Source organism: Diadema setosum, chromosome 15 (genome assembly GCF_964275005.1).
Source record: "Diadema setosum chromosome 15, eeDiaSeto1, whole genome shotgun sequence".
Taxonomy (NCBI): Eukaryota; Metazoa; Echinodermata; class Echinoidea; order Diadematoida; family Diadematidae; genus Diadema; species Diadema setosum.
Window position 1 is genome coordinate 25603527 of NC_092699.1, and position 26800 is coordinate 25630326.

At 40.1% G+C, this 26800-nt stretch overlaps 1 protein-coding gene across 1 annotated transcript; it reads left to right on the forward strand.

Moving 5' to 3' along the window:
* Nucleotides 1-3057: 3057 nt before the first annotated feature.
* On the forward strand, nt 3058-26800 carry LOC140238852 (solute carrier family 25 member 36-A-like). The gene is made up of 7 exons (XM_072318747.1): nt 3058-3299; nt 18392-18571; nt 19247-19324; nt 23666-23766; nt 25009-25075; nt 25568-25833; nt 26133-26800. The coding sequence occupies exons 1-7, from the start codon at nt 3250-3252 to the stop codon at nt 26327-26329; spliced, it is 939 nt and encodes a 312-aa protein (XP_072174848.1). The 5' UTR covers nt 3058-3249; the 3' UTR covers nt 26330-26800.

Consider the following 26800-nt stretch of genomic DNA (forward strand, 5'->3'; position numbering starts at 1 on the left):
CGCTTGCAGGATGATTTTGAGGCTCAAATGATATATTCATGCATTGATAGAATTATATTATATTTTGGATCAAAAATAAATTCATTCTCTTTACAAAGAGCTCCCCGTGATTAAAGGTATTCCCAGATTGGTTTATGTCAAGATGTTAGCATGTTGGTTGATAAATAGTATACTATTTGCAAAATGATGTCACAAAGCAATTCTGAAATTGTGTACCCTCTGTCACTCTGTGAAATGTAACAATATTTAAAAAAGACAATAAAATGTGAAATCACAAAGCCACGATTCTGATATCGCGCAGACTGCGTCTTACCATCACTCTTTGAAAATCGCATCTGACTGCACGACCTATCGCCTCGCATTTCCCCCCATTTTCCCTCCTTTTGTTTCATTTCTTCACTCAAAAAAATAAAACAAATTTAATATACTTTGCCTAACTTTGAGTTTCTGGTTAAAACTATAGGCCTCGGTGCCTCCAAACGAAATATTCACTTTGGGGATGCGTCCCTCGCCATCACAGTGTTGGAGTCACCTCTATATACTTCTCCAAGGCAAAGTATATTTGCATAATAAATAGACAGATAAATTGAGTATAGATGCACTTGTAGGTTTAATAAATTGTGTATAGGTGGGATGTATAGCTGATTTGAATAGTGCAGGATAATATTTGCGGTATCGGTTACAATCACGCTATAGTTGAGATAAATAGATAATAGATAGAGATAGATAGATAGATAGATAGATAGATAGATAGATAGATAGATAGGGGGCTATAGACAGACTTATAGATAGATAGGCAGATAGATAAAGACCGATGATAGTATAGATATACACGTGCTATACTGTGACCAAAACAATGAGGAGAATGGAAAGTGAGAAGGAGCATTTTCTTAGAACCCCGCAACACGATGGAAGTGCAGTCAGTCCGCATCAACGCAGCGCGAGCGAAATCGCACGCGTCTCCTCTCTTGTGCGCTGCGGAGATGGACAAAAGGACAGACAGGGGATTTCGAGAAGAGGAAAAGAGTGGACAGTAACTTGTTTTCTTCCTAACCATTCAGTCAAGATGTAATGACGCAACTTATAGTGCCTTGGAAATCGATAGGCATTTGTGTCGTTCCAGGCATGATGAATCTTGTTGAGCCACCCCAGTTTGTCTATATGGAGCAACTACGGTACTATAATACACGATAGGAATATTAAATGCGAAAGAAACAACTCGAGAGCACCGTGGATGGACCCGCCTGTTATGGGCCAAATGAACAAAAACCCGTTAACGGGAATAGGGCCTATAGGATTCGACGTGAATGAGGGATTAATCCAGTTCTAGTGAGTGCACAATTTTTGGAAAGCCGCCTACAGATGAGTTGGGTTTTTTTTTGGGGGGGGGGGGGGGGAATTTCATAAGATATCTTTCCGGAAACGCAGCATTTCAATGAAAAGAATATTATCATTTTTTAATTTGTCCCTCTGGGCCCTGTCTTATAAAACTTGTGATAGAAATCAATCAATCACAAATCTCTTGAAAGCTGCAATCAATCGCAACCTGTGATTGATTGATTGCTGTTCTCCGTCTTAATTTCAATCATATAACTTTTTTATAAGATGGATTTGCAGTCAATCGTAAAGTTGTGATTGATTTGAATCAATCACAAGTCTTTATAAGACGGGGCCCTGTGAAATGTCTAAAAATCTTAGTTTGTCTCTGGGTAATGTTACTGAGAGGGAGAGCGGGATTTTATTTCTATCACTTTATTTTTTTTTCCTTGTGTGTGTGAGTGTGTGTATGTGTGTGTAGGCGCGCGCGCGAGAGCAGCGTGGTTGGGGAACAAGCATAACCCACCCCCCCCCAAAAAAAAAAAAAAAAAAACACACACAAAACAAAAAACATGGTGATATAGAATTATAAAATAATGCGATTTGTCGGAGATTTCCTTCCCCTTCTTTTCTTTTCGTGAATAATAATAATAATAATAATAAAACAAACCAAAACGTCCGTGTAAGTGGTTGTGTATGTGCATTTTTTCCGGGGGGGGGGGTTGAAGGGGCCTTTCCGCGGCCCCTTCATTAGAGGTAAAAATTGGCGATAATGATAAACCATGGGTCTTGGGTAAATTACATTCTCTATGATATGAATTTTGTTTTGAATAGGCCTATTGCTGTTGTTTTTTTTTTCTATTTCATCATTCGAAGTAATGCTTGATTTTCTTTCTTTTAAAAAACATGTCTAATAGGTATTTTTCGTGTCAGATCTCAGTGAAGGGACAGAGTGGAAACATCGACAAAGACCTACGCTGCATGTGGTTTGTTTCTTTCTCTTTTTTTTTTCTGTCTTATTTTCTGTCTTTTCTGAAGTACGAAAAAAACGTTCAGCGTTTACTTCGACGTCGGAAATGAAAGATCCAATACTTCATACCCTGGTAGTTATTAATATTTACTCTAGTATCTTAGCCAATGAGTCCCCAAAGAGGTACAAAGTGCCACTCGCAAAGTACCCCCCTAATTGGTGTAGGCCCTACCCACCTTTTCGCTATTGTTTGCACCATGAAAGTTACAAAACAATGCTGTAGGCCTATACTGTACTCGTGTAAATCCAACAGCCCAATCCAACATCGAAGGGTTTGTATCAGAGCGTACTTCTTTGAAATGAAAATGTATCAATTTCTCCACCCCTTTCCCCTTTTACTTTTGTTTACAAAAGTTCGTTGATGTTTGTAAACATGACCTAAATTTGCCTGTGATAGCGCAGCGCGCATAATATTTGTTTGCCTTTGTCAATCAACCAATCAAAGAGCAGCGAGCACGTGAAACGCTCGACCTTCTGCATGCTGGTCAATGTCTTCTCGTATTGACCAATCAACGCATTGGATTATTTCCACACTGTACACGTGCTCCCTAGCGCCTACCATAATAACAGAAAAGTACTCATGCGTTCACGCTACGCAAGCGGGTACGCCTCTGGTTTCCCTGCTGCATGCATGCATGCTGCTGTAGTGTGTAACGGCAGAGACTGCAATTTCACAGAGTAAATCCCATTCATGTAAATCGTACGTGCAACGGAAATCTTAATGTATAGACGTTAGTAGTGGCTAGCTGGCGCTTTCTTTCACCACATTTATTATCTACTTTGGTTCTTCGTCGTCAAGACCGATTTGAGCACACTTTGATGTCTACATATGCGTTTGGATACGACGGAATAGTGAACTGGAGAATACTGAGGATAATATTCGAGAACCAATCCACAGAGCAATGCATCGACCAACACTATCACCACACATGACTCACGTAGTCGCAGGCGGGTAAGTCTTCACATTGAGATATAACTGCCCTTGAGTGAGTGAGTAGCTATCATCAAGGGCAGGCTGAGGCGGAGCGGGTGGCTGGCGGTTTGCATGTATTGTATCAATGGCTACATGAAAAAGGTCTCCCAACTTTCATCAGAAAGTTGAGCTACATTTAAAGACACACACAGCTTACAATTTTTACATTGATTTTAGTTAGGTCTAATCTTACTCTAAAGAATTCTTCGTGAAACACTGGTCGGCCTAGCTAGCTAGCGCTAGCTTGCACCGACCGACCGAGCACCTCGGGCTCGGTGTTGATGTCGCAGGCGGGATCGGGAGGAGCTTGGACTATTAGAGTATTGGACTAGGTGGTAGGGCCTCGGCCTACTGCTGGAGCGGGAGGAGGCCGGAGAGGCGGGAGAGGGAGGGCGAGAAGGGAATCCCTTTCTCCAATAAACTAGAGAGTCTAACGCCAGCCTAACATTTAATGCAAGTGATGCCACTGATCAGCTTTGCAACAGCTTCTGAGAAATAGGCCTAAAAGTAAAAAAAAAAAAGGCAAAATGCCTAAAAAAGAAAAAGTCACATGGCCCATGCATGAATATCAGGGATCTCGCCAGCGTATATCACCCTTGTCGGCCCCGACAAGCGTGCGGTTTGAAGAAGCAATTGCCGACAAGGGTAAACTTGCCGACAAGGGTAACACCACGCGTGAACTTGCCGACAAGGGTAACTTGCTTGACGAGCTAAGTTCGGACCAATTTCTCGCCTTTTTCAGTCTTTATTATCTGGCTAGAAAAGATGCTTGATGTTGAAAGCAGCAGCAGTTTACATACTTAGGCCAAAAAAAAAAAATTGTTTGTTTGCCCTTAATTGTCAAAACCCAAGAGGGTCGGTAGGTTGGTTTTTTTTTTTTTTTTTTTTTTTTTAATACAGGGTACCCTTTTTTCCACGTCAATGCACTCAAAACTCCAAGAGATTCATTCAAATTTACGTCTTGCCAGGGCCCGGTAAGCGAGGCAGAAACACTCACTGACAAACACTTATAACGTTCATCTTTGTTAAATTTTGCAAACAGCTCCAAAAAAGTACCTTCCAGTGAGATGCTGGCAACTGAACTACAAACAGTTTTGGTGCCATGACAGCTGGTAACGGATGCTGCAAAAGTAGCCATTTTGTGAAGGGCTGCACACTAACCCATTTTTTCTGCCGGTTCGACCTGTCTTTGTCGGACCGGTAAATGCCCCGTTTTACCATTTTTTACAGGTCCGAACAGAAAATTTACCGGTCAACAACGACAACATAAAAAACATTAAATGACTTGCAAACTTATTTTCTTGTTTTTTATGGATGTACCCCCCCCCCCCATGTACATTTTACAGATTAATATTTATTTAAAATTTGCATTATCTATTGAACAAGAAATTTAGAAATAAAGACAGGAAAAAATTAGAATGTTTGTTTGGATGTAAATTAGTGTAAAATGATAATGAACAAAATCAGATTGTATCAAATGCGTTTGCGACTTTTTCTAAACATCAGCGCACGAACTTGCTGCGTAACCTGCTCTTGGTGGTCAGTTGGATTGCGATGATTTAATGAATTATTTTAGCTGTGACATTTTCTGATGCACGCGATACAAGGGGTTCTTTATTTTTCGCATTTGTGCATGCGTTCTTGAAAGTACGACATGCAGGGCCGAATTCGCAATCCTTTTTGCGCCCATTTCCACCTCAAATATTAGCGGGATTGTGACGATTTCATAAATTACTTCGGCTGTAATATTTTACGATGCACACGCCAAAAGGGGTTGAAAAAGCGTCCTTTATTTTTTCCCGATAAACTCTTCGAATTTCGTAAGTTCGTTCTTAAAAGATGTACCACACGGCCGAATTCATGATACCTTTTTGCGCCTATTTGTCAGCGGGATTGTGACGATTTCATAAATTACTTCGGATGTAATCTTTTGTGATGCACGCACCAGCTAGAATGGTTGAAAATGCGTTCTTTATTTTTCTCCCCATAATCTCTTCGCATTCCGTATAAACAAAATGCGTTCTTAAAAGATATACGACACGGCCAAAAATCATGATTCTTTTTGCGCCTATTGTTTCCTCAAACTTCAGCGGGATTGCGATGATTTTATGAATTATTATTCGGCTGTAATCTTTATGATGCACGGGCCAAAAGGGGTGGAAAATGTGTCCTGTATTTTTCTCCCTATAATCTCTTCGCATTTCGTACGTGCGTATACTTGTACGACACGGCCGAATTTGCGATCCTTTTAGTGCCTATTTCTACATCAAATATCAGCGGGATTGCGATATTTCGTTAATTATTTCGGCTGTAATCTATTGTGATACATGCACCAGAAGGGTTGAAAATGCGTTCTTTATTTTTCTCCCGATAATCTCTTCGCATTCATGCATGCGTTTTCAAAACTATACACTGCATGCAGGGCCGAATTCGAGATTCTTTTTGCGCCTATTATTGTTTACTCAAATTTCAACGGGATTGCGAAATTTTCATGAATTACTACTCGGCTGTAATCTATATCACGCAAGCGCCAAAAGGGGATAAAAATGTGTCCTTTATTTTTCTCCCGCTAATCTCTTCCCATTTCGTACATGCGTCCTTGAAAGGTATAGACACGGCCGAATTCACGTTCCTTTTTGCGCCTATTTCTACCTCAAATATCAGCGGGTTTGTGGCGATTTCATTAATTACTTCGGATGTAATCTTTTGTAATGCACGCACCAGAAGGGTAAAAATGTGTTTTGTATTTTTCTCGACATAATCTCGTCGCATTTGTGCATGCGTTTTTGATAACCAACACGGCATGCAGGACTGAATTCAAGATCCTTTTTGCGCCTATTATTTCGTCAAATTTCAACGGGATTGCGTTGATTTCATGAATTTTTATTCGGCTGTAATCTTTTATGATGCACGTACCAAAATTAATGTGTCCTTTATTATTTTTTTCTCCTCTATAATCTCTTCGCATTTCGTACATGAGCTTTTGAAAGGTGTACGACGCGGCCGGCCGAATTCATGATCCTTTTTGGGACGATTTCTACCTCAAATATGTAAGCGGGACTGCGATGATTTCATGATTTATTTTTCTCCATAGTATTATATCTTCACATTTTGTGCATGCGTTCTTAAAAAGTACACGGAAGGGCCGATTTCGTGATCCTTTCTTCATTGTGAGATCATTCTGAACGAATGAAAATATTCATTTGTGAAATGACTGTGTAAAATGAAACTGAACGCAATCAGATTCATTTACTGTATCGCTGAATATCGAATATGTTTTTACTTTTCTAAAAATCGACACAAGTAAATTAGTTCTAACATGTCAACTGCCACGCTGCTGCGAAGCCGGGATCGGATCGTGAGTAAAATGACCCAGAAATGCGTGCGCTTCTAATTCTATCAATGCTTCTTGTCTGGCATGACCGCCGATCGCAAGCAAACGAAAAGCAGTTACACTGTACATGCTTTGCATGTATTGCATGGCATGGCAGTGCGTGAGCAGCGCCAATGCGCAAGCTTGCGCGAATAACTGGTCGCCAGTGTGCAGCCCTGTACTAAGTGCATTATACATGCATTGATTGGATTTCGTGCGCGGCCCGAACACAATTACGACGGGTCGATGAGATGAAAAGAAAACAAACATTTTTAGACTATTTTTTATTCTTTCTCTAGCTTAAAATTGATAATTTTGGGTTTAAAACCATTCACAAATTTGTAGAAGATGAAATTTGCGGAAAAAAAATAAACTTGAAAGAGCAAAAAAAAAAAAAAAAAAAAAACGCGACCCGAAATTTCCGTGATTTTCGGTCGGTCGCGAAGGGCAAACAAACCATTTTTTTTTTTTGGCCTTATAATACAAGCGCAAAAATTTATCTACGCAGTCACCGCACCGATCACAACAACGCGGCTCAACACAACAGAGCGACGTACTAGCTGATACACACCACATCACACACTTGCTCACTCACATGCGCTCTGATTTGGGATCCACACACACATGCACAAGCACCCAGCCGGCCACTGCCTGCGTGTACAACGGTACAGTGTATTGTGAGAGGGAGAGAGAGGACGGAAAGAGAGGGAAGGAGGCCGAGGAAGGCTGACACGTGCTCGCTTGTTGTCACGCTTGTTGTCGGGTTACGCAAAAACAAACGATATGAAATGCATGCCCCCCTCCGCCAAAGGTTGTATTTTTTTTTTTTTTTGGCTGCTTTGGTTTGTTTGTTAGTTTGTCTGCCTGTCTGTCTCTCTATTCGCAAAATAAGTCAAACTTTGGGAACAGATTAGGATGAAATTTTCAGGAACAGTTACAGTTGGTTGGTAAAATGGCGCAAGGAACTATTGATGATTAAATTTTGATAGTGAGCAGGATTTATAATACCATCGAAATTCACCGCCAGGATCCAGGATTTTTAGACTTTGTTTCGTATATTTGAAAGGATTCGTATCAATTCTTTAGGAAGCTGGCCATCGGCAATGATGCAAAATTAGATGCGTTCAAAGCATTGCCGCAGAGAGAAAATTAACTCCATTTTTCGTTTAAAAAAAGAAAAGAAAAAAAGAACGTGCGATGGAGTAAGCAAATGCAAATTGTTATTTAGGTTTTGGTAGTTTCAGTGGGTTATGCGTTCCATTTTAGCCTTTTCAATTTCCATGGATTTGTAAACGTCATTCGTGAATATTCCATTTTCCTTCTCCGGGCCGAAATTTATAGTAATTCTGTCATGATGGTCTTTCAAGTTCAACATACGTAATGCTCCACGTGCTTCTGGGTTGGTTTGTTAAAAGGTGGGTTAGGGGGCCTTCATGGGCAGAAAATAAATGGCTGATCATTCATCAATATTCCTAGTTGGTTTACATGCTATGTACACGCTGTTTACGACTACTGAAGCAAGGTGGCAGTACGCGCGACATTCTTTATCTGACACCTGGCTTTCGTGGAAATTTCCACAAGCCATGATATCAAGTTTCCCCACTGCTTGAGGTCGTGCTTTTTTTTTTTAATTCTTCATTTAATACGAACATCAATTTTTTCAACTTGAAAAGTGTAGATAATTTGCTTCGAGGACGTGTTTCTTTCTTTTTTTTTTTTCTTTTTTTTTTTTCATTGCAGCGTCGGTAACATTTTGTTTTGTTCATCGTCCGTGCATGGCAGGGGTTCATGGGAGGAGAACGATAAGAATGACTGGGGAGAAAATAAACTGAAAGAAGGAAGCATCTTTAGAGCGAGCTGTCTTTGTTTTTCTCTATACACCAGCATCAGTTATCGCCACCAAGGTTCATTTTTTTTTTCGTTACTCCGACAGATTAATGATAAAATGATGCTAGATTCTTTATTCTGAAGGTTCGTTAATCCAAAAATGATTAAGAAAAAATGTCCGTTCATTTCACGACGAAATCAGTTTTGTTATTTCGAACGTTCTGCCAGTGAAATTTCGGAATAAAACGACGGCACAAAACAGCGTGTTTTCGTACTCTAAGGGTCTGTTATTCCGACAGAAGTAGTTATGATGAAATAATAAATTGTAGATTCTTTATTCTGAAGGTTCGTTAACCGAAAATTGAATAAAGAAAAATGTCCGTAAATTTCAAAACGAAATCAGTGCGTCATTTCAAGCGTTATGCCAGTGAAATTTTGGAATAAAACGACTGCCCCCAAACGGTTGCAGTTTTCTTACTCTGAGGGTTCGTTACTCCGACAGATTAATGAAAAAATAATGCTAGATTCCTTCTTCTGAAGGTTCGTTAATCAAAAAAAAAAAATGATTGAGAAAAAATGTCCGTTCATTTCACAACGAAATCAGTTTTGTTATTTCGAACGTTTCTGTCAGTGAAATTTCGGAATAAAACGACGGCATGAAACAGCGTGTTTTCGTACTCTATAAGGGTCTGTTATTCCGACAGAAGTAGTAATGATGAAATAATAAATTGTAGATTCTTTATTCTGAAGGTTCGTTAACCGAAAATTGAATAAAGAAAAATGTCCGTAAATTTCAAAACGAAATCAGTGCGTCATTTCGAACGTTTTGCCAGTGAAATTTGGAATAAAACAACTGCCCAAAAAAAAAAACAGTTGCACTTTTCTTACTCTTAGGGTTCGTTACTCCGAGAGATTAATGATAAAACAATGCTATATTCCTTATTCTGAAGGTTCGTTAATCCAAAAATGATTTTAAAAAATGTCCGTTCATTTCACAACGAAATCAGTTTTGTTATTTCGAACGTTTCCGTCAGTGAAATTTCAGAATAAAACGACGGCCCCAAAACTGTTAGTTTTCTTTTACTCTGAAGGTTCGTTACTGCGAAAGAATAACGATAATACTTTAGATTCTTAATTCTGAACGATCGTTAATCGGAAAACGATAAAGAAGAAATGAAAACGGTTATAGTTTTCTTACCCTCAGGGTTCGTTACTCCGACAGAATAATGGCAAAATAATACTCTACATTCTTGATTCTGAATGATCGTTAATAGAAAAATTATAAAGGAGAAAATATTCGTTTATATCCAAACGAAATCAGTTTTGTTATTTCGAATGTTCTGCCAGTATAATTTCGGAATACAACAACGGCCCCAAAACGGTGTTTTCTTATTCTGAAGGGTTTTTATTCTGAAACAATAACGATGATAGACTAGAGATTGTAATTTGTCATCACTGACAAATTAAGGTGATCCGATCTTTTTTTTTTTTTAATCAATGATTCAAGTCCTGATCGCAATAGGCATGACCATGCAGGTTTCATCTGTGGTCAGAGACATTGGCCGTGTGATGTTTGGATTCTCATTTAGAAAAGGGAGTCATATCTGCTATCTTTGGTACCAAGTCTGTATACACTATAACGAAGATACAACAACAAGTACATATGACCTTTGACCCCACTTTGCACAACCTAGATGGCATCTGAGCAAAAAGTGGTTATTTTGTGAAATGATTCTTGTAACATGATCTTTGCGTGTGCAAAATATGGGAAAGATAAGACATGTATTCACCAAGATACAGGATGAAACATTTGTGACCTTTGACCCTAATTTACATACCCAAGATGTTGTCCGATCAAGTAGTTGTTATTTTATGAAATAATGAACGTGACATGAACTAAACATGTGCAAAATATTGGAGTGATAGGGGCTGTTTTTCTTGAGTTATTGCAAAGAAAGTTGCAGAAACATAGAAATATCTCAATACATCGAAGATAAGCTTTAATTTCAACCAAGTTTTTTAACATGATTCCGACATTGTATGAAGAAAGGAAGGCACACATTCGATAGCGCACAGTCTCAGCTACAACATATTAAAATCGAGGAGAAATTCACCGAAGGGTAAGTGAGCTAGTGCTCGATAAAGACAATCATGTCAATTTTCACATTTAAAAAAATTCCCTCCCATAGAGATACCACGTCATAACGAAGATAAAGAAAGAAGTACATATGACCTTTGACCCAACTTTGCATAGACAAGATGGCATCTGAGCAAGAAGTAGTTATTTTGTGAAATTATTCTTGTAACATGGTCTTTACGTGTGCAAAATATGGGAAAGATAGGACATGTATTCACCAAGATACAGGATGAAACATTTATGACCTTTGACCCTAATTTACATACCCAAGATGGCGTCTGATCAAGTAGTTGTTATTTTATGAAATAATGTTCGTGACATGAACTAAACATGTGCAAAATATGGTGGTGATAGGGTATGTTTTTCTTGAGTTATTGCATACAAAGTTGCAAAAAGAAAGAAATATTTCAATACATCGAAGATAAACTTTAATTTCAACCAAGTTTTTTGACGTGATCCCGACATCGTATGAAAAAACGAAGGACACACTCACGATAGCCTAAAGTCTCAGCTACAACATATCAAAATCTTGTAGAAATTCACCGAAGCATAAGTGAGCTAGTGCTTGATAAAGATAGTAATGTCAATTTTCATTTCCAGAAAAACTGCACTGCCATAGAGATTACACGTAAACTGGTCAAATTTGACAAGGTTACTTTCAATCCATTTTTACGAGGTGATGCCGTCATTAAATCAAAATTGTGTTTTTACATTTATGAAAGAACATTTCATAAGCTACAACATATTGAAATTTGGGTGAAAAATGGCAAAGGATAAGTGAGATACGCTCGAGTAAACTTGGAATTTGATGACGTCATTTTGAAAATTTACTTTTTTGACTTTATTAAGAAATTTGATATCTTTTAATCATTTTGTAAGCATAGCCAACCCATGAAATGACATGTACAACTCATCAGCTTTCAGAATATGTCAAGAAAATGGGGGGTCACCGTCCATCCTGACGAGTAAAATCCGATTTAAAATTGGCGGTTGTTTGGCATAGTTGCACTGTGTATCCCCATTGACGCACGCGCGGAATTTTGAGTTTGACGGGCCCGTATGACGTCATATTGAGTCGGATCGACTTGAAACTTGGTAGAAATATTCCTTGACATTTTGGACATCCCATCCGTGTAAAAAAACTGAAAATTTCTATTCTATACTAGCTGTGCGTGCGAATATGTGCGCGCGCGTACGCGTCCGTCCAATTTTTTCAATTTTTCAAAAAATGCTCCAAATGATCTGAAACGTGTGCAAAAAAATTTTGAGCTCGATTTGAGCATACAAATATTTTAACGCGCGCGTACGCGCGCGTTTTAAGATAAATATGAATTTTTGAGAAAATGAGTAGAACCCGCTTGACTTGAAATATATGTGACGTAATTTACATTACAAAATTCCATTCCATTTATGAGATATGCATGAAAATGTGTTTTCATATAATGACGTCATAGTGACGTCACGGTCGACTGATCACTATGATTTTACTTGCGCTGTCGTCTTTGCGACATGATACATATATGGTATAAGTTTGACATTGATAGGCAATGCACTTTCTGAGCTAACTCTTGCACAACTTTTGCGGAGAAATAAAGAAATAAAGAAAGAAGAATAAAGAATCAGTACAGATACAGAAGGTGATCCGAGAGGATACTCGGATCACCTAATGATAGATTCCTTTCTGAAGGTTCGTTGATCGGAAAATGATAAAGAAAAAATGCTTGTTAATCTTCGAACGAAATCAGTTTTATTTTGAACATTCATCTGTAGTACTGACCTTTGGTGTTGTTGTTGTTTTCGATTACAAACCTTCGAAGTACTCAGTAATGAATCGTTTCATTTTATGATTAAACAAACCTTCGGAATAATGACCATCATAACATTTAAAATTGTAGGATATCTCTTTGATGTCACGGCCAAACTACCGCAGTATACCAAGAAAGGAAAGTGCAACGATGTCCCGAAAGTTCTCGATCGCTTCTCGCGCATCTGCATGCAATAGGCCTACCACGTGGTCGAGCAGACGGCGAGAAAGCAACACGGCGCGCGTTGTTGCGATGCAGAGGCGGCTAATTATTGCAACAGTGAAACAGGAAAGGCCTAAAAGAAATCGGAACCTCCACCATCGGCACCTACTTCTCTTTCATTTACCGGTATTATTTAGGAACTGCCGCTAACATAAGGTATGGAGTTTCTGCACTGTTTCTGTGAGAATATGCCCCTCACAACGTTCATTACATCTCCGTGAGAATGTCGCATTTAGTGGCATTTTAGCGGCGATTTATCTGTGTTGTATTGAGCATTAGAGAAGGCTTCCGCGCTTCGCGCGGGAGGGGGAACCCCCCTCCCGTACCCACCCCCAGAACAGCGCGCATAAATGCCGACAAGCGTGAAGAAATTCCTGGCGAGAACCCTGATGATAATGTTAGAATAGTGTTTGACACAAAAATTAGTCTGACCGGAGGAGGGATTAACATTTTTTTATTTTTTATTTTTATTTTTTATTCATTTATTATTATTTTTTTTTTGTTGCTGGAATGGTCCTCCTCGGATCCTCTGGAAACCTGAAGCAGTTAACATTGAGGAGGGGATTCCATGCCTGAGACTGAGTGAAGGTGAAGCCAGACGTAGTCTCCGGCCTCCAGGGAGCATTTATCTAACGATACCCCACGACACGACACGACAAGATTTCTATGACTACAGACTGATCTGCTGGTCAACTGCATGAGCAGCAACTTAGTAAACATTTACACTACAACTTGAAGTTTCTCCAACCGTGTCCAAGGTTCTCACATTTTTTTTTTTGTTTTTGCTTTCAATTCTCTCTCACCAAATCACTAAGACAATGAATTGTCTGTCTTACAACTTAGATCTAGATCTAGTGTTGTTTTTTTGTTTAAGCAATGCTGTGCAATGCAGGGTTCTCGCCAGGAATTTCTTCACGCTTGTCGGCATTTATGCGCGCTGTTCTGGGGGTGGGTACGGGAGGGGGGTTCCCCCTCCCGCGCGAAGCGCGGAAGCCTTCTCTAATGCTCAATACAACACAGATAAATCGCCGCTAAAATGCCACTAAATGCGACATTCTCACGGAGATGTAATGAACGTTGTGAGGGGCATATTCTCACAGAAACAGTGCAGAAACTCCATACCTTATGTTAGCGGCAGTTCCTAAATAATACCGGTAAATGAAAGAGAAGTAGGTGCCGATGGTGGAGGTTCCGATTTCTTTTAGGCCTTTCCTGTTTCACTGTTGCAATAATTAGCCGCCTCTGCATCGCAACAACGCGCGCCGTGTTGCTTTCTCGCCGTCTGCTCGACCACGTGGTAGGCCTATTGCATGCAGATGCGCGAGAAGCGATCGAGAACTTTCGGGACATCGTTGCACTTTCCTTTCTTGGTATACTGCGGTAGTTTGGCCGTGACATCAAAGAGATATCCTACAATTTTAAATGTTATGATGGTCATTATTCCGAAGGTTTGTTTAATCATAAAATGAAACGATTCATTACTGAGTACTTCGAAGGTTTGTAATCGAAAACAACAACAACACCAAAGGTCGGTACTACAGATGAATGTTCAAAATAAAACTGATTTCGTTCGAAGATTAACAAGCATTTTTTCTTTATCATTTTCCGATCAACGAACCTTCAGAAAGGAATCTATCATCTATCATCGTTATTGTTTCAGAATAAAAACCCTTCAGAATAAGAAAACACCGTTTTGGGGCCGTTGTTGTATTCCGAAATTATACTGGCAGAACATTCGAAATAACAAAACTGATTTCGTTTGGATATAAACGAATATTTTCTCCTTTATAATTTTTCTATTAACGATCATTCAGAATCAAGAATGTAGAGTATTATTTTGCCATTATTCTGTCGGAGTAACGAACCCTGAGGGTAAGAAAACTATAACCGTTTTCATTTCTTCTTTATCGTTTTCCGATTAACGATCGTTCAGAATTAAGAATCTAAAGTATTATCGTTATTCTTTCGCAGTAACGAACCTTCAGAGTAAAAGAAAACTAACAGTTTTGGGGCCGTCGTTTTATTCTGAAATTTCACTGACGGAAACGTTCGAAATAACAAAACTGATTTCGTTGTGAAATGAACGGACATTTTTTAAAATCATTTTTGGATTAACGAACCTTCAGAATAAGGAATATAGCATTGTTTTATCATTAATCTCTCGGAGTAACGAACCCTAAGAGTAAGAAAAGTGCAACTGTTTTTTTTTTTTGGGCAGTTGTTTTATTCCAAATTTCACTGGCAAAACGTTCGAAATGACGCACTGATTTCGTTTTGAAATTTACGGACATTTTTCTTTATTCAATTTTCGGTTAACGAACCTTCAGAATAAAGAATCTACAATTTATTATTTCATCATTACTACTTCTGTCGGAATAACAGACCCTTATAGAGTACGAAAACACGCTGTTTCATGCCGTCGTTTTATTCCGAAATTTCACTGACAGAAACGTTCGAAATAACAAAACTGATTTCGTTGTGAAATGAACGGACATTTTTTCTCAATCATTTTTTTTTTTGATTAACGAACCTTCAGAAGAAGGAATCTAGCATTATTTTTTCATTAATCTGTCGGAGTAACGAACCCTCAGAGTAAGAAAACTGCAACCGTTTGGGGGCAGTCGTTTTATTCCAAAATTTCACTGGCAAAACGCTTGAAATGACGCACTGATTTCGTTTTGAAATTTACGGACATTTTTCTTTATTCAATTTTCGGTTAACGAACCTTCAGAATAAAGAATCTACAATTTATTATTTCATCATAACTACTTCTGTCGGAATAACAGACCCTTAGAGTACGAAAACACGCTGTTTTGTGCCGTCGTTTTATTCCGAAATTTCACTGGCAGAACGTTCGAAATAACAAAACTGATTTCGTCGTGAAATGAACGGACATTTTTTCTTAATCATTTTTGGATTAACGAACCTTCAGAATAAAGAATCTAGCATCATTTTATCATTAATCTGTCGGAGTAACGAAAAAAAAAATGAACCTTGGTGGCGATAACTGATGCTGGTGTATAGAGAAAAACAAAGACAGCTCGCTCTAAAGATGCTTCCTTCTTTCAGTTTATTTTCTCCCCAGTCATTCTTATCGTTCTCCTCCCATGAACCCCTGCCATGCACGGACGATGAACAAAACAAAATGTTACCGACGCTGCAATGAAAAAAAAAAAAGAAAAAAAAAAAAGAAAGAAACACGTCCTCGAAGCAAATTATCTACACTTTTCAAGTTGAAAAAATTGATGTTCGTATTAAATGAAGAATTAAAAAAAAAAAGCACGACCTCAAGCAGTGGGGAAACTTGATATCATGGCTTGTGGAAATTTCCACGAAAGCCAGGTGTCAGATAAAGAATGTCGCGCGTACTGCCACCTTGCTTCAGTAGTCGTAAACAGCGTGTACATAGCATGTAAACCAACTAGGAATATTGATGAATGATCAGCCATTTATTTTCTGCCCATGAAGGCCCCCTAACCCACCTTTTAACAAACCAACCCAGAAGCACGTGGAGCATTACGTATGTTGAACTTGAAAGACCATCATGACAGAATTACTATAAATTTCGGCCCGGAGAAGGAAAATGGAATATTCACGAATGACGTTTACAAATCCATGGAAATTGAAAAGGCTAAAATGGAACGCATAACCCACTGAAACTACCAAAACCTAAATAACAATTTGCATTTGCTTACTCCATCGCACGTTCTTTTTTTCTTTTCTTTTTTTAAACGAAAAATGGAGTTAATTTTCTCTCTGCGGCAATGCTTTGAACGCATCTAATTTTGCATCATTGCCGATGGCCAGCTTCCTAAAGAATTGATACGAATCCTTTCAAATATACGAAACAAAGTCTAAAAATCCTGGATCCTGGCGGTGAATTTCGATGGTATTATAAATCCTGCTCACTATCAAAATTTAATCATCAATAGTTCCTTGCGCCATTTTACCAACCAACTGTAACTGTTCCTGAAAATTTCATCCTAATCTGTTCCCAAAGTTTGACTTATTTTGCGAATAGAGAGACAGACAGGCAGACAAACTAACAAACAAACCAAAGCAGCCAAAAAAAAAAAAAAAATACAACCTTTGGCGGAGGGGGGCATGCATTTCATATCGTTTGTTTTTGCGTAACCCGACAACAAGCGTGACAACAAGCGAGCACGTGTCAGCCTTCCTCGGCCTCCTTCCCTCTCTTTCCGTCCTCTCTCTCCCTCTCACAATACACTGTACCGTTGTACACGCAGGCAGTGGCCGGCTGGGTGCTTGTGCATGTGTGTGTGGATCCCAAATCAGAGCGCATGTGAGTGAGCAAGTGTGTGATGTGGTGTGTATCAGCTAGTACGTCGCTCTGTTGTGTTGAGCCGCGTTGTTGTGATCGGTGCGGTGACTGCGTAGATAAATTTTTGCGCTTGTATTATAAGTATGTAAACTGCTGCTGCTTTCAACATCAAGCATCTTTTCTAGCCAGATAATAAAGACTGAAAAAGGCGAGAAATTGGTCCGAACTTAGCTCGTCAAGCAAGTTACCCTTGTCGGCAAGTTCACGCGTGGTGTTACCCTTGTCGGCAAGTTTACCCTTGTCGGCAATTGCTTCTTCAAACCGCACGCTTGTCGGGGCCGACAAGGGTGATATACGCTGGCGAGATCCCTGCAATGTTCACCATGTGTGACAGCAGACGTATTCTGGGAGAATATTGATTGGCTATTTCTGGTGATCACCATTAGTGGAGTGTGCGCTATACACTACCAGCATGCTGCGGTGCACACACTTTGGTATACCGTTGTTGTATAATATAATCTTATCAGTCAGTGTTGGGTGGTGCAAACTTTGGAACTAGATCATGGACAAAGTTGTGTTGCATAACAAAAGTTTGTCAGATTAGCTGTGAACTAAAATTGTAACTGTATCATGCATTTGAGAGACCTAAATAGTTAACAGGATTACCAATACTGTTTAACTCCTGTGTACATTGTATGTACAGAGTAACAAATTAAAGTATTATATGGCTCATGCACACACCATTATAAAAGCATACAGTTCTGATAATACTTTAGTTTGCAGTATTATACCCAAATACTGACATGGCCTTTCTGACCTGATGTCATTTTTACAGCATTTAAAAAGAAATGAAAGTGCACTGTATTAACAATAGTGAAAAATAAAAAAATACCAACAACTTGTCATTGCATGCAGTTGTTGTACGAGCTCATAGACACGTACACATACAGTATTTTGACAGGATGTGGTGATACTGGATCATGATTTGTAATAGGCTGCTGTGGATCAAGTAATGATTATCAAAGTTCATAAACTTTGTGCAGTACCAGCAGCTGAGGCTGAATTCATGTGCCATGGAATGTTTTAGCAAGTTCTGATTTTACAGTGTGAGTAATGATGTTACATGAGGGTTTGTTGTAATACATTTTCAGGGCTTGACACTAACTTTTTTTCTCTGGTGGTCCATTCTGGTTTGAAAGATATTGGTGACCTGAAAAAGAAATACAATATTGTATATTGGCCTCAAACAAAAGGAAACATAACAGTCCATTTTGGTTGCCCGATCAGGCCCGCAAAAGATAACCTTTTTGTAGATCAATGGTGACCAGACATCAAATGTCAAGTGCTGATTGTTTCTAATGTTATAAAAATGTGCAATTTGATTTCTTTTAATCATTATCGTTCTCCATATTCTCATATTTTCAGTGTGGGTGGTACAGTAGGAGCTGTGATAACATGCCCACTGGAAATAGTCAAGACCCGCCTCCAGTCATCGACGACGACCTTCAAGCCGCTCCAGGTCATCTCCGTCTCATCAGGAGGAAGCACCGTGGTCCACCTGGAGGATTGTGGGAGGAGAACCCTCAGCATTGCCAAATGCATCAAGTGAGTTGTGAGAGCAAGCTTTACAGTAGTTACCCTCACACATACACTGTAAAGATATTACTGGCAGCTTACTCAAAGAAGTCGCCTGTTGATAGTTGGTTAATGGTAGACTTTGAACATCTCATCAGTGTGCATGATCTGATTCTGTAGCAATCAGACTCGAAGGTGTTAAGTGATGCGGAAATTTTACCTATGAATTTCCCGGTTAGCTAAGAATGCATGCACGTGGAACGAATTGAACTACTGCTTGAACCGAAACGCATTCAGCAGACTAGAAGTTGTGTGATAATGGTCTTGTTTTGCGTCACTCCCCTCTAATGCACTGCAAAATTCTAAGTGAACTGACTTGAAAGTGAAAGTTTTTCTCTGCTAGTGACAGCAGCTAAATTGTAGAAGCTTTATGCTGGAAAATGTGTATAAAAAGTGTTCAGTGTATGTTTATTCTGTGCCCCCTTATGAGTTTGTAGCAAACTGTTGCACAGTACATCCATAACTGAATCTCTTTCTTTTCTTTTATGTCCAATTCCATGTCATACTACCGAGATGAAATGGCACATTCCATAATTTAGGAAGATGTTGATTTTATACACTGCAATTGTTTGGATTTTTGTGATAAGCTCATACAGCTATTATCTTCTTAGTCATGGTTGTTATTTCCTTCTGTTTCCAACCTAGGCAAATCATCGAAGCGGAGGGAGGGACAGCACTCTTCAAAGGTCTTGGACCTACCCTTGTTGGAGTAGCCCCATCCAGGTACTACTTAATATCATAGTGATTGTGTGTGCATGAAATTAAACCTTACAAAACTGCATTGCAATGTCATAGTTTGTTAAGTTTTTAATTGCTTTCCCCAGTTCAGTTTGTTGTTGTTTTTTGTTGTTACATCAACTGTCACAACTGAGTTCTCCTTGTCTGTTTATATACCTTTTATTACTTAACTCAGTGCCAGATGTGACAAGTTCTTCTCACAAATTTTTTTCTCCCACTTTTGTTTGGTTTTTGTTTTTGTTTTGGCCACTGCAATAGAATGTTCAGCATTAGGAAAGTAATATGAAGGAAAGAACCCAAACAGCACTAGCCAAGACCTCACGCTGAAAATATCTGTACACATCATGGTACCTTAGAACCCCACATTTTATTTCCCAGGGATACATAGATGTTCCTGCAAAATAGCTTCCTGGGGTGGAAGTGATAGCTTGGCATTGGCTGTGTTCCAGCTTGGAGTCCTACGACCATTTCCTCAGAGCGTGCTCTTGCCTGCTAGTCTGTGCATTTAGGCTTTGATTTGGCTCCTGTAATGAGGCATTCTTTTATTTACAATATTCTTATCCCTGTGATGAGAAATTTGGAAGTCATTAATCAACAGTTGAAAAAGTGTTGTCTTAGTATGAAGAGAATCCACCTTGCATTGCCTTCTGTAGGGGAAAATTTGAATTTCATATTTGTGCACACCAGGTTTCAGCAGGTGTAGGATATGGTATAAAAAAGCTACCAACATAGGTCTCACATACTTTTCCCTATTGTTTTGCCCGCCCTTGCACCTGGAGCGAGGAACGGCGGGCTTCGGTTTACAGTGCACTGGTCACATGACTGGTATTTTTTTCGTATCAACACAGTGCCTGGTGGCTGACAGTGAACCGACCTACAAAGCTATTTTAATGTACGGCCAATGGAGAGGGAATGTTTGTGCTTTGACCCTTGACACTGTGTGCTGCTGTGTGATATATTGGGGGGGGGGGTGAGTCTATATATTTTGGGATATAGATTTTTACATAGGGCATTCTATTCAGCTAAGTTGTGGTTTTAGATGGAAGATCAATGTGCAGTTCTAGTTGATTGTTTCATGTCTGTATGCCCATGCAGGAATGATGTGTACATGTGTGTACAAGGCTACCTTCAGTACTATTGTAGTGATATGCAGCGTGGGTGTGAGTTCTTGATGTAACGAAACTGTCCAATTACCCAACATTAGACATCAGGAAAAGAAAAACAAGCTAGATTCCAAATGACAGCATTGCCATCATCAGTGAGATGGCTGTCCAGTACTAGTATCACAGGAAAGGACAGTTGAAAATGTGCGTCATGCAATGGAAAGGTCAACGGAGAGCTTGTGTATGCAATGAAAGCATGACTGCTCGTCTCCTACATTTTTACACTGGACCCTGGTAAAGGCTTGGGTCCTGTTCTATTTTCATGGTGTCCCCTTTCAGTTGGGATGTTTATAAACAGCTGACAATGCTGAAATGCTTTCACTTCTTTGGAAGAAAAAGGCCCAAATTTACGGAGGTAGCTAAAGATTAAATTCATGATCTTAATGTGCCATTTGTATTCTATGAACTGGAAACCAGCGCACAAGCTAGACATGTTCTTCACATGTGGGTTCAGCCTACATGTACATTCAGTTTTAAACATTAGTCGTTGCTCTCGACCTGTTGCACACTTTTCCATTGACAAAATTTGTATAGTCAGCAGAAGGAGTTTACTGCATGGGATTTTGGGCCTAAGAGATCATTAGTGTACACCCCCTCCCTCTCCAGCAGGAAATTGCTCGTAAACATGGTTTACTCGTCGTGCGTGATTCCTACTATGGAGGTGCTGCGGCAAAGGCCTTGCGTAGGAGAGAAGGGAATAGTTTACAACAAAGCGCGACAAATTTAGTTTTGATGGGAGTGTTCTGGCATGCAGCATTTACTTTGCTGTGTATACACATTAGGAGGTGACATAATACTCACTTTGATAGCTTACAGGAGGCTCTGCAATGTTACATGCTCAACACAGACCTGTTCTGTTCGTTTTCCATGAGGGCAGAGTTGACTCATGTTGTAGCATGATAGCACAGTTTAATTTGTGGAATAGCAAAAATACATTTGCTGGCAAGTGCATATACTATACAGTCAGTAGTTTGGTGATTTATAAAGACTGAGGTTAGCTTGAGTATGGTAATCATCATCAGATTCACATGTGCATGTAGTGAAATTTGACAGATTTTAGGGGCTCTACAGCAATTGAAAAGAGAAGTTCACACATCTAAATTCTTATTCAAGAGCCACATCGAAGAGAAACCTATGCACGGGTGCCTATACATGGAAAATCCAGCTAAAACTGGCTCTCTTCTGTGCATGCTTTCACATGATTTGTTTTGGATCGTGGTTGGCTGCCGTAGGCCACGAGAGAATAATAGGTCTCAATGACACAAATTTTTGTGCGGAACTGGGAACTGCCGTTGAGTTGATGGGAGAAATACAATTGATTTGATAATCCAGTGAACACAGTGTGATGGTTGAGTAGTTGGGTCAGTTGCCTTGTATTGTCCGATGACATGCACACTAGGCATGCTTGTGATGGTGCCTACCCGCCACTTCTTCAATATCACCTTGTCTGTGCCAGTAGCTGAGGATCGGAGATGGGTAGTAAACAGTGCAGTTGTGTTGAACTGGACTTGTGTACACTAGTAGCTGTGTGTGTGTGTGTGTGTGTGTGTGTGTCCCTGCCTGTTTGTCTGTCTGTCTCCCTCTCTCTTGTATATCCTGTCTTGTCTTATGATTTTCTGGTTATGTATCTAGGTTTCAGAGGGTCAGATAGTTGCTGTTAGTAACATTTCCACAGGTATCTCTTAGCAGTTCTTCTGTAGGAGGCGAGCTTGCATAATGTTTACCTACTGTGGTACAGCTCTAACATGTGTACTAAATGCTCCATATCTCAGTGTATCAAGGTGCACCAAAGTATATCAAGATATATTATGTATGTGTAAGAGCACTGCCAGTAATTTGGCCTGTGACTGCCCTGCAGGAGGGGACAAAAGGCCCCTGCAATGGAATAGAAGAATTGCACATTGTTTACACTCGAGTTTTCAAAGTTGGTGTGGATGTCACACTTGTCGATTGTTTACCATGGAGACTTGTGTTGAAGATGAAAAATAAAAATGCAAAAGACATGGGCAATTAGATCTTTTCACATACTGTATGCATACAAATGTACATGTAAGTATGCACATGCACACACACACAAGCACACATGCTTGTGTGCATATGTAGGCCTACAAAAGTACATGTATGTGCTTTCATTGTACAACTTGTTCAACTAATTGACCAAACTACGAGAAATGAATAGAACTTCAGCATGTACACATATTTTGTGACAGCAGTAAGGCAAGATACTGTAAAACATGATATTTTCGCGGCATGAAATTTTTGCGAATTGGAGCCATCGGCCTTTTTCATTGTATAAAATTTTTGCGAGTTGACTCTAACATTCAATGCATAGTGTAAACAAGAACTTTTGCGTGCATTTTAATTTTGCTAATCTTGGCTTTTTGCAAAATTCGCAAAATTAAAATGCATGCCAACATTCCTCGTTTACAGTGTACAATACTTTGTGGTCTCTGTCTGTTAAGATTGCACGAGGTGTGTGTAGGCTCTTATTCTTTTTTTTGTGTGGTAGTTATTTGAATAAAAGTAAATTAATTTCATTGTATGTTCTGTGATATCTTGAGGAACACAAACTGGTCTCTCGACAGAAATCCCACCATACCCTCTATATTATAGATATAGCTGTACAATGTATCGCAAACAACAATTGCAAAAACCTTTGTTGTATGATTTTTTTTATTTTTTTTTATCCATGGACAGATACATGTATTTTTTATCCTTCCGTGATTAAAAGATTCAAAGAATGGTAATTGTTTTTGCTGGTCGTTATCCTTATCAAGCACTATATTTACAGTAGATACCGGAATTTGGAGTACAGTGTGAAGTGTGCCTCGTGGAGATATGAACAAACTTTTCCTGCAAACTTTGCCATTTCTTTCCTGCGTTACAAAACACGCAGGAAGTGAATACAATGTGCTATTTTGAGATAATGCCTGGTACACCGAAGTGAGGATTCTTTTATCCACTGTATCTTGAAAAAAAAAACCCCAACAACAACAACAGTGAAGTAAACTTCGACAAAAACCATAGCAAAAATTTGAGTGCTTGATTGGAATTTGATTCCTAGCTTCTGAGTAGATATATTCATGTGTGCTTTTGTGGGGCATCAATACGACTCGTGACTTATGAATACATCTTGTGATTTTTTGAATATGTGTCGTTGCAGGGCGATCTACTTCGGCGCCTACGCCAACACAAAGAACTTCCTCAACACCAAGTTGTCGCCGGAATCTTCCCTTGTTCACCTCCTCTCTGCCGGATCGGCAGGTATGAAATGCCGGGCACAAAGCTGCCATTGTCGGTGGTCTGCCCATCACATGATGTGCAAAGAATGACATGCCCTTGTGAGGTGCATGCTGCAAAACCAGTACCTCTTTTCACCTATATGGCCAGTCTGAGTTCTGTTGTTGTTGTTGTTATACACCCACCCACACATAGTGTGTATTGGAGTATATATAGGAATCACTCTTGGGTCGGGTGGCTGGGCGGTTGGGCGATGGGTTTAGCTGTCGGGTTGGGTGGTCGGGCGGTCGATCAGTCACAAAATTTCGGGCTCAAACTACTCTATTTTTCGAGCGATTGACCTAGAATTTGGCATGTGTGACCGCTATCTTGGATGGATGTGCAAGACACCTTTTTTGTCATTATGGAATAATGCGTTACCATGGTAATGCCAAATTTTCATTCGGGGGGGGGGGGGGGGGATTGAGGGGGTTGTATGGCGAATTTTAATATCTTGTGGACTTTGCCTCTGTGTAAATGTTATTCTACGATGCAGTGTGAATGTGATTAACATTCAAGAACTACCAGACAGTTGTAGTGAGTGTAGTGAGTTGTGGCGAGGGTAGTTGAATCATTTCCTGTCAGTCGTAATACACTTGGTTGGCCACAGTCCAAGTTTATGAAGTTTGTGTATTTGGGGAGGGGGTAAGTATGAATGTGGTCGATGACACAGATGCAGGCATGTTCAAGATCTTGGGGTCTACCAAACCAACAACAAAGCATATGTGTACTAACAGGGGACAACTGTCTGCAGGCGAAATTGGGTGGTCTTGTATAGAGCCATGGGTATTGGTTTATAAGTCTTTTAGGGTGCAGGGTAAAGTAGACAGTGATTGATGTTTTTGTAATCGCCTATTTATTATGCCTCAGCCACAAAGTGTTCTGAAGGCATTATTTTTCTCTAGTGTCAGTAACTTCATGATTTGTGTGCAAATAAGCCTTCTGTTATTTTTGCTGTGCACATCATTACCAGAGTGCATAACTTGGTGAAGTAGTCCCCCTCCCTCCCCCCCCCCCCAATTATGTACGTGTACAACTAGACCCCATGGAAGACCACCTAGTGCAACTGAATGTGGGCTATCCAGCCATCTTCTCAGATGGAAAATGAAAACAAACAAACAAATAAAATTCATGTAACCATGTGGTGAAAAAAAAACCCTCCCAAACTTGTATGGGGTGATGAAGTGTTGACGAGCTCTCCATCTTGATTTTTCCCCCTCTCTGCAGGGTTCATCTCATGTTCGTTAACCAATCCTATCTGGATGGTGAAGACACGCATGCAGCTCGATGACAGGTAAGGGTGCCCTCTTCCTCTCTCTCTCTCTCTCTCTCTTGCTCTCTCTCTCCAGATGTGATGGTCACAGCTTTCTTGTCATGCTATGGCTGTTAAATTATCAATTGTTTTCCTCATCCTTTTTATACCCCACCCACACCATCTGCTCTTCTGTGATGGAAGTATGATATCTGCAAAGACAGTTTTCATTTTTCAGAATTGTGTGCATGCATGTTTGTGTGTGTGTGTGTGTGTGTGTGTGTGTCATCGTTGTTTATCATCTGATGCATTGAGGAGACTTTTAGCTTCCTTTGTGCACAATAAAAAACAACTGCTCACGTTTTATGCATTGTTGACAAACGGTGTGACAAGTGCATTCTGAAACATTAGTAAGGTGCTGACAAGAAGAATAGAGTGTTTGAAACCGAACAAGCATTTGTGTGAAATGTTATCAGGATACGATGGGTAATGTTTTCCCCTCGTGTTCTTGTCTCGTTCATTTGCGTATCGCAGGAAGGGCAAGAGCAGCAACATGTTCAAGTGTGCAAGGCACGTGTACAGGACAGAGGGGCTGAGGGGGTTCTACAGGGGCGTGACCGCCTCCTACGCGGGGCTGTCGGAGACCATGATCCACTTCGTCATCTACGAGAAGATCAAGCAGTCCATCCAGCAGGTCCACTACAGCACGCCTGATCGCAAGAGCGCCTGGGACTTCCTCGCCTTCATGGCCGCCGCGGCGACGTCAAAGAGCATCGCATCAACTCTCGCCTACCCACATGGTGACTGTCATTTGTTGTCTCTTTCCTGTCTTTAGGTTTTTGTTTTGTTTCTCTCTCTTTTTGGATTCTCTTTGTTTCTCAGGGAAAGGATTTGTGGTAATGAACAAAAACCTCTTCTTTTATTTACAAATTCCGAAGGTTACTAATTATCAATTACATCACCTTACTTTTTGGATTCAGCCATCATTTTTGAAAATGGTAGTCTGTGTTCTGTGTTCTCAGAAGAATGAGTGTGTAGTTAAGAAAGCCTGGTATCCATCTCTGACTGTTGAAATTGTGACTTGTTTTCCACTCCACAGAGGTTGCAAGGACAAGGTTACGGCAGGAAGGCGACAAGTACCGTGGATTCTTCCAGACGCTTCTCACTGTTTTCCGCGAGGAGGGCTACAGGGGCCTGTATGGAGGTCTCGGGACGCATCTTGTTCGGCAGATCCCAAACACCGCCATCATTATGGCAACGTATGAGCTGGTCGTCTACCTCTTTAACAAGTGCTGAGCAGCTGAAAGGCGATGGAGGACACTTGTCCACTTTCCAATACTGCCGGGCAATATTGCTGTGGCGGACTGTTTCCTCACAGATGGAATGGACATACTTTGGTGCTAGTGGACCCCATCCACCCTTGACCAGATGGGGTGTACGTCCGGATGATGACTGCCAGATGACCCATGCATCTAAATCTGACGGAAGGGCAGCATGATCACTCCTCTGTTAGCGCCCTCGTTGGCTGGAGAAATGACGCCTACCGTCAAATGCATTTGAGAGGCTCATCATTGGCATCATTACCTTTTGTCGTCAAGAGAAAGCAGCTGTGAAGAGAACTTGACAGTGGAATTTTGCCGAGGAGTTTAAAGGAGCTCCAGAGAGTTCCTGACGGGGGTGCGACCTCCGAGGCAGGGCTGATGTCGACGCTGCGTCGTCAGTCTGGCGAGTGACACACGACGCCAAGGACGCTTTTCATGTGGTGAT

Coding starts and splice junctions, on each gene's coding strand:
- LOC140238852 (XM_072318747.1), top strand. CDS start 3,250: ATGCATCGACCAACACTATCACCACACATGACTCACGTAGTCGCAGGC. Junction 19,325..23,665: donor GTTGGAGTAGCCCCATCCAG/GTACTACTTAAT, acceptor GTGTCGTTGCAG/GGCGATCTACTTCGGCGCCT. Junction 25,076..25,567: donor CGCATGCAGCTCGATGACAG/GTAAGGGTGCCC, acceptor TGCGTATCGCAG/GAAGGGCAAGAGCAGCAACA.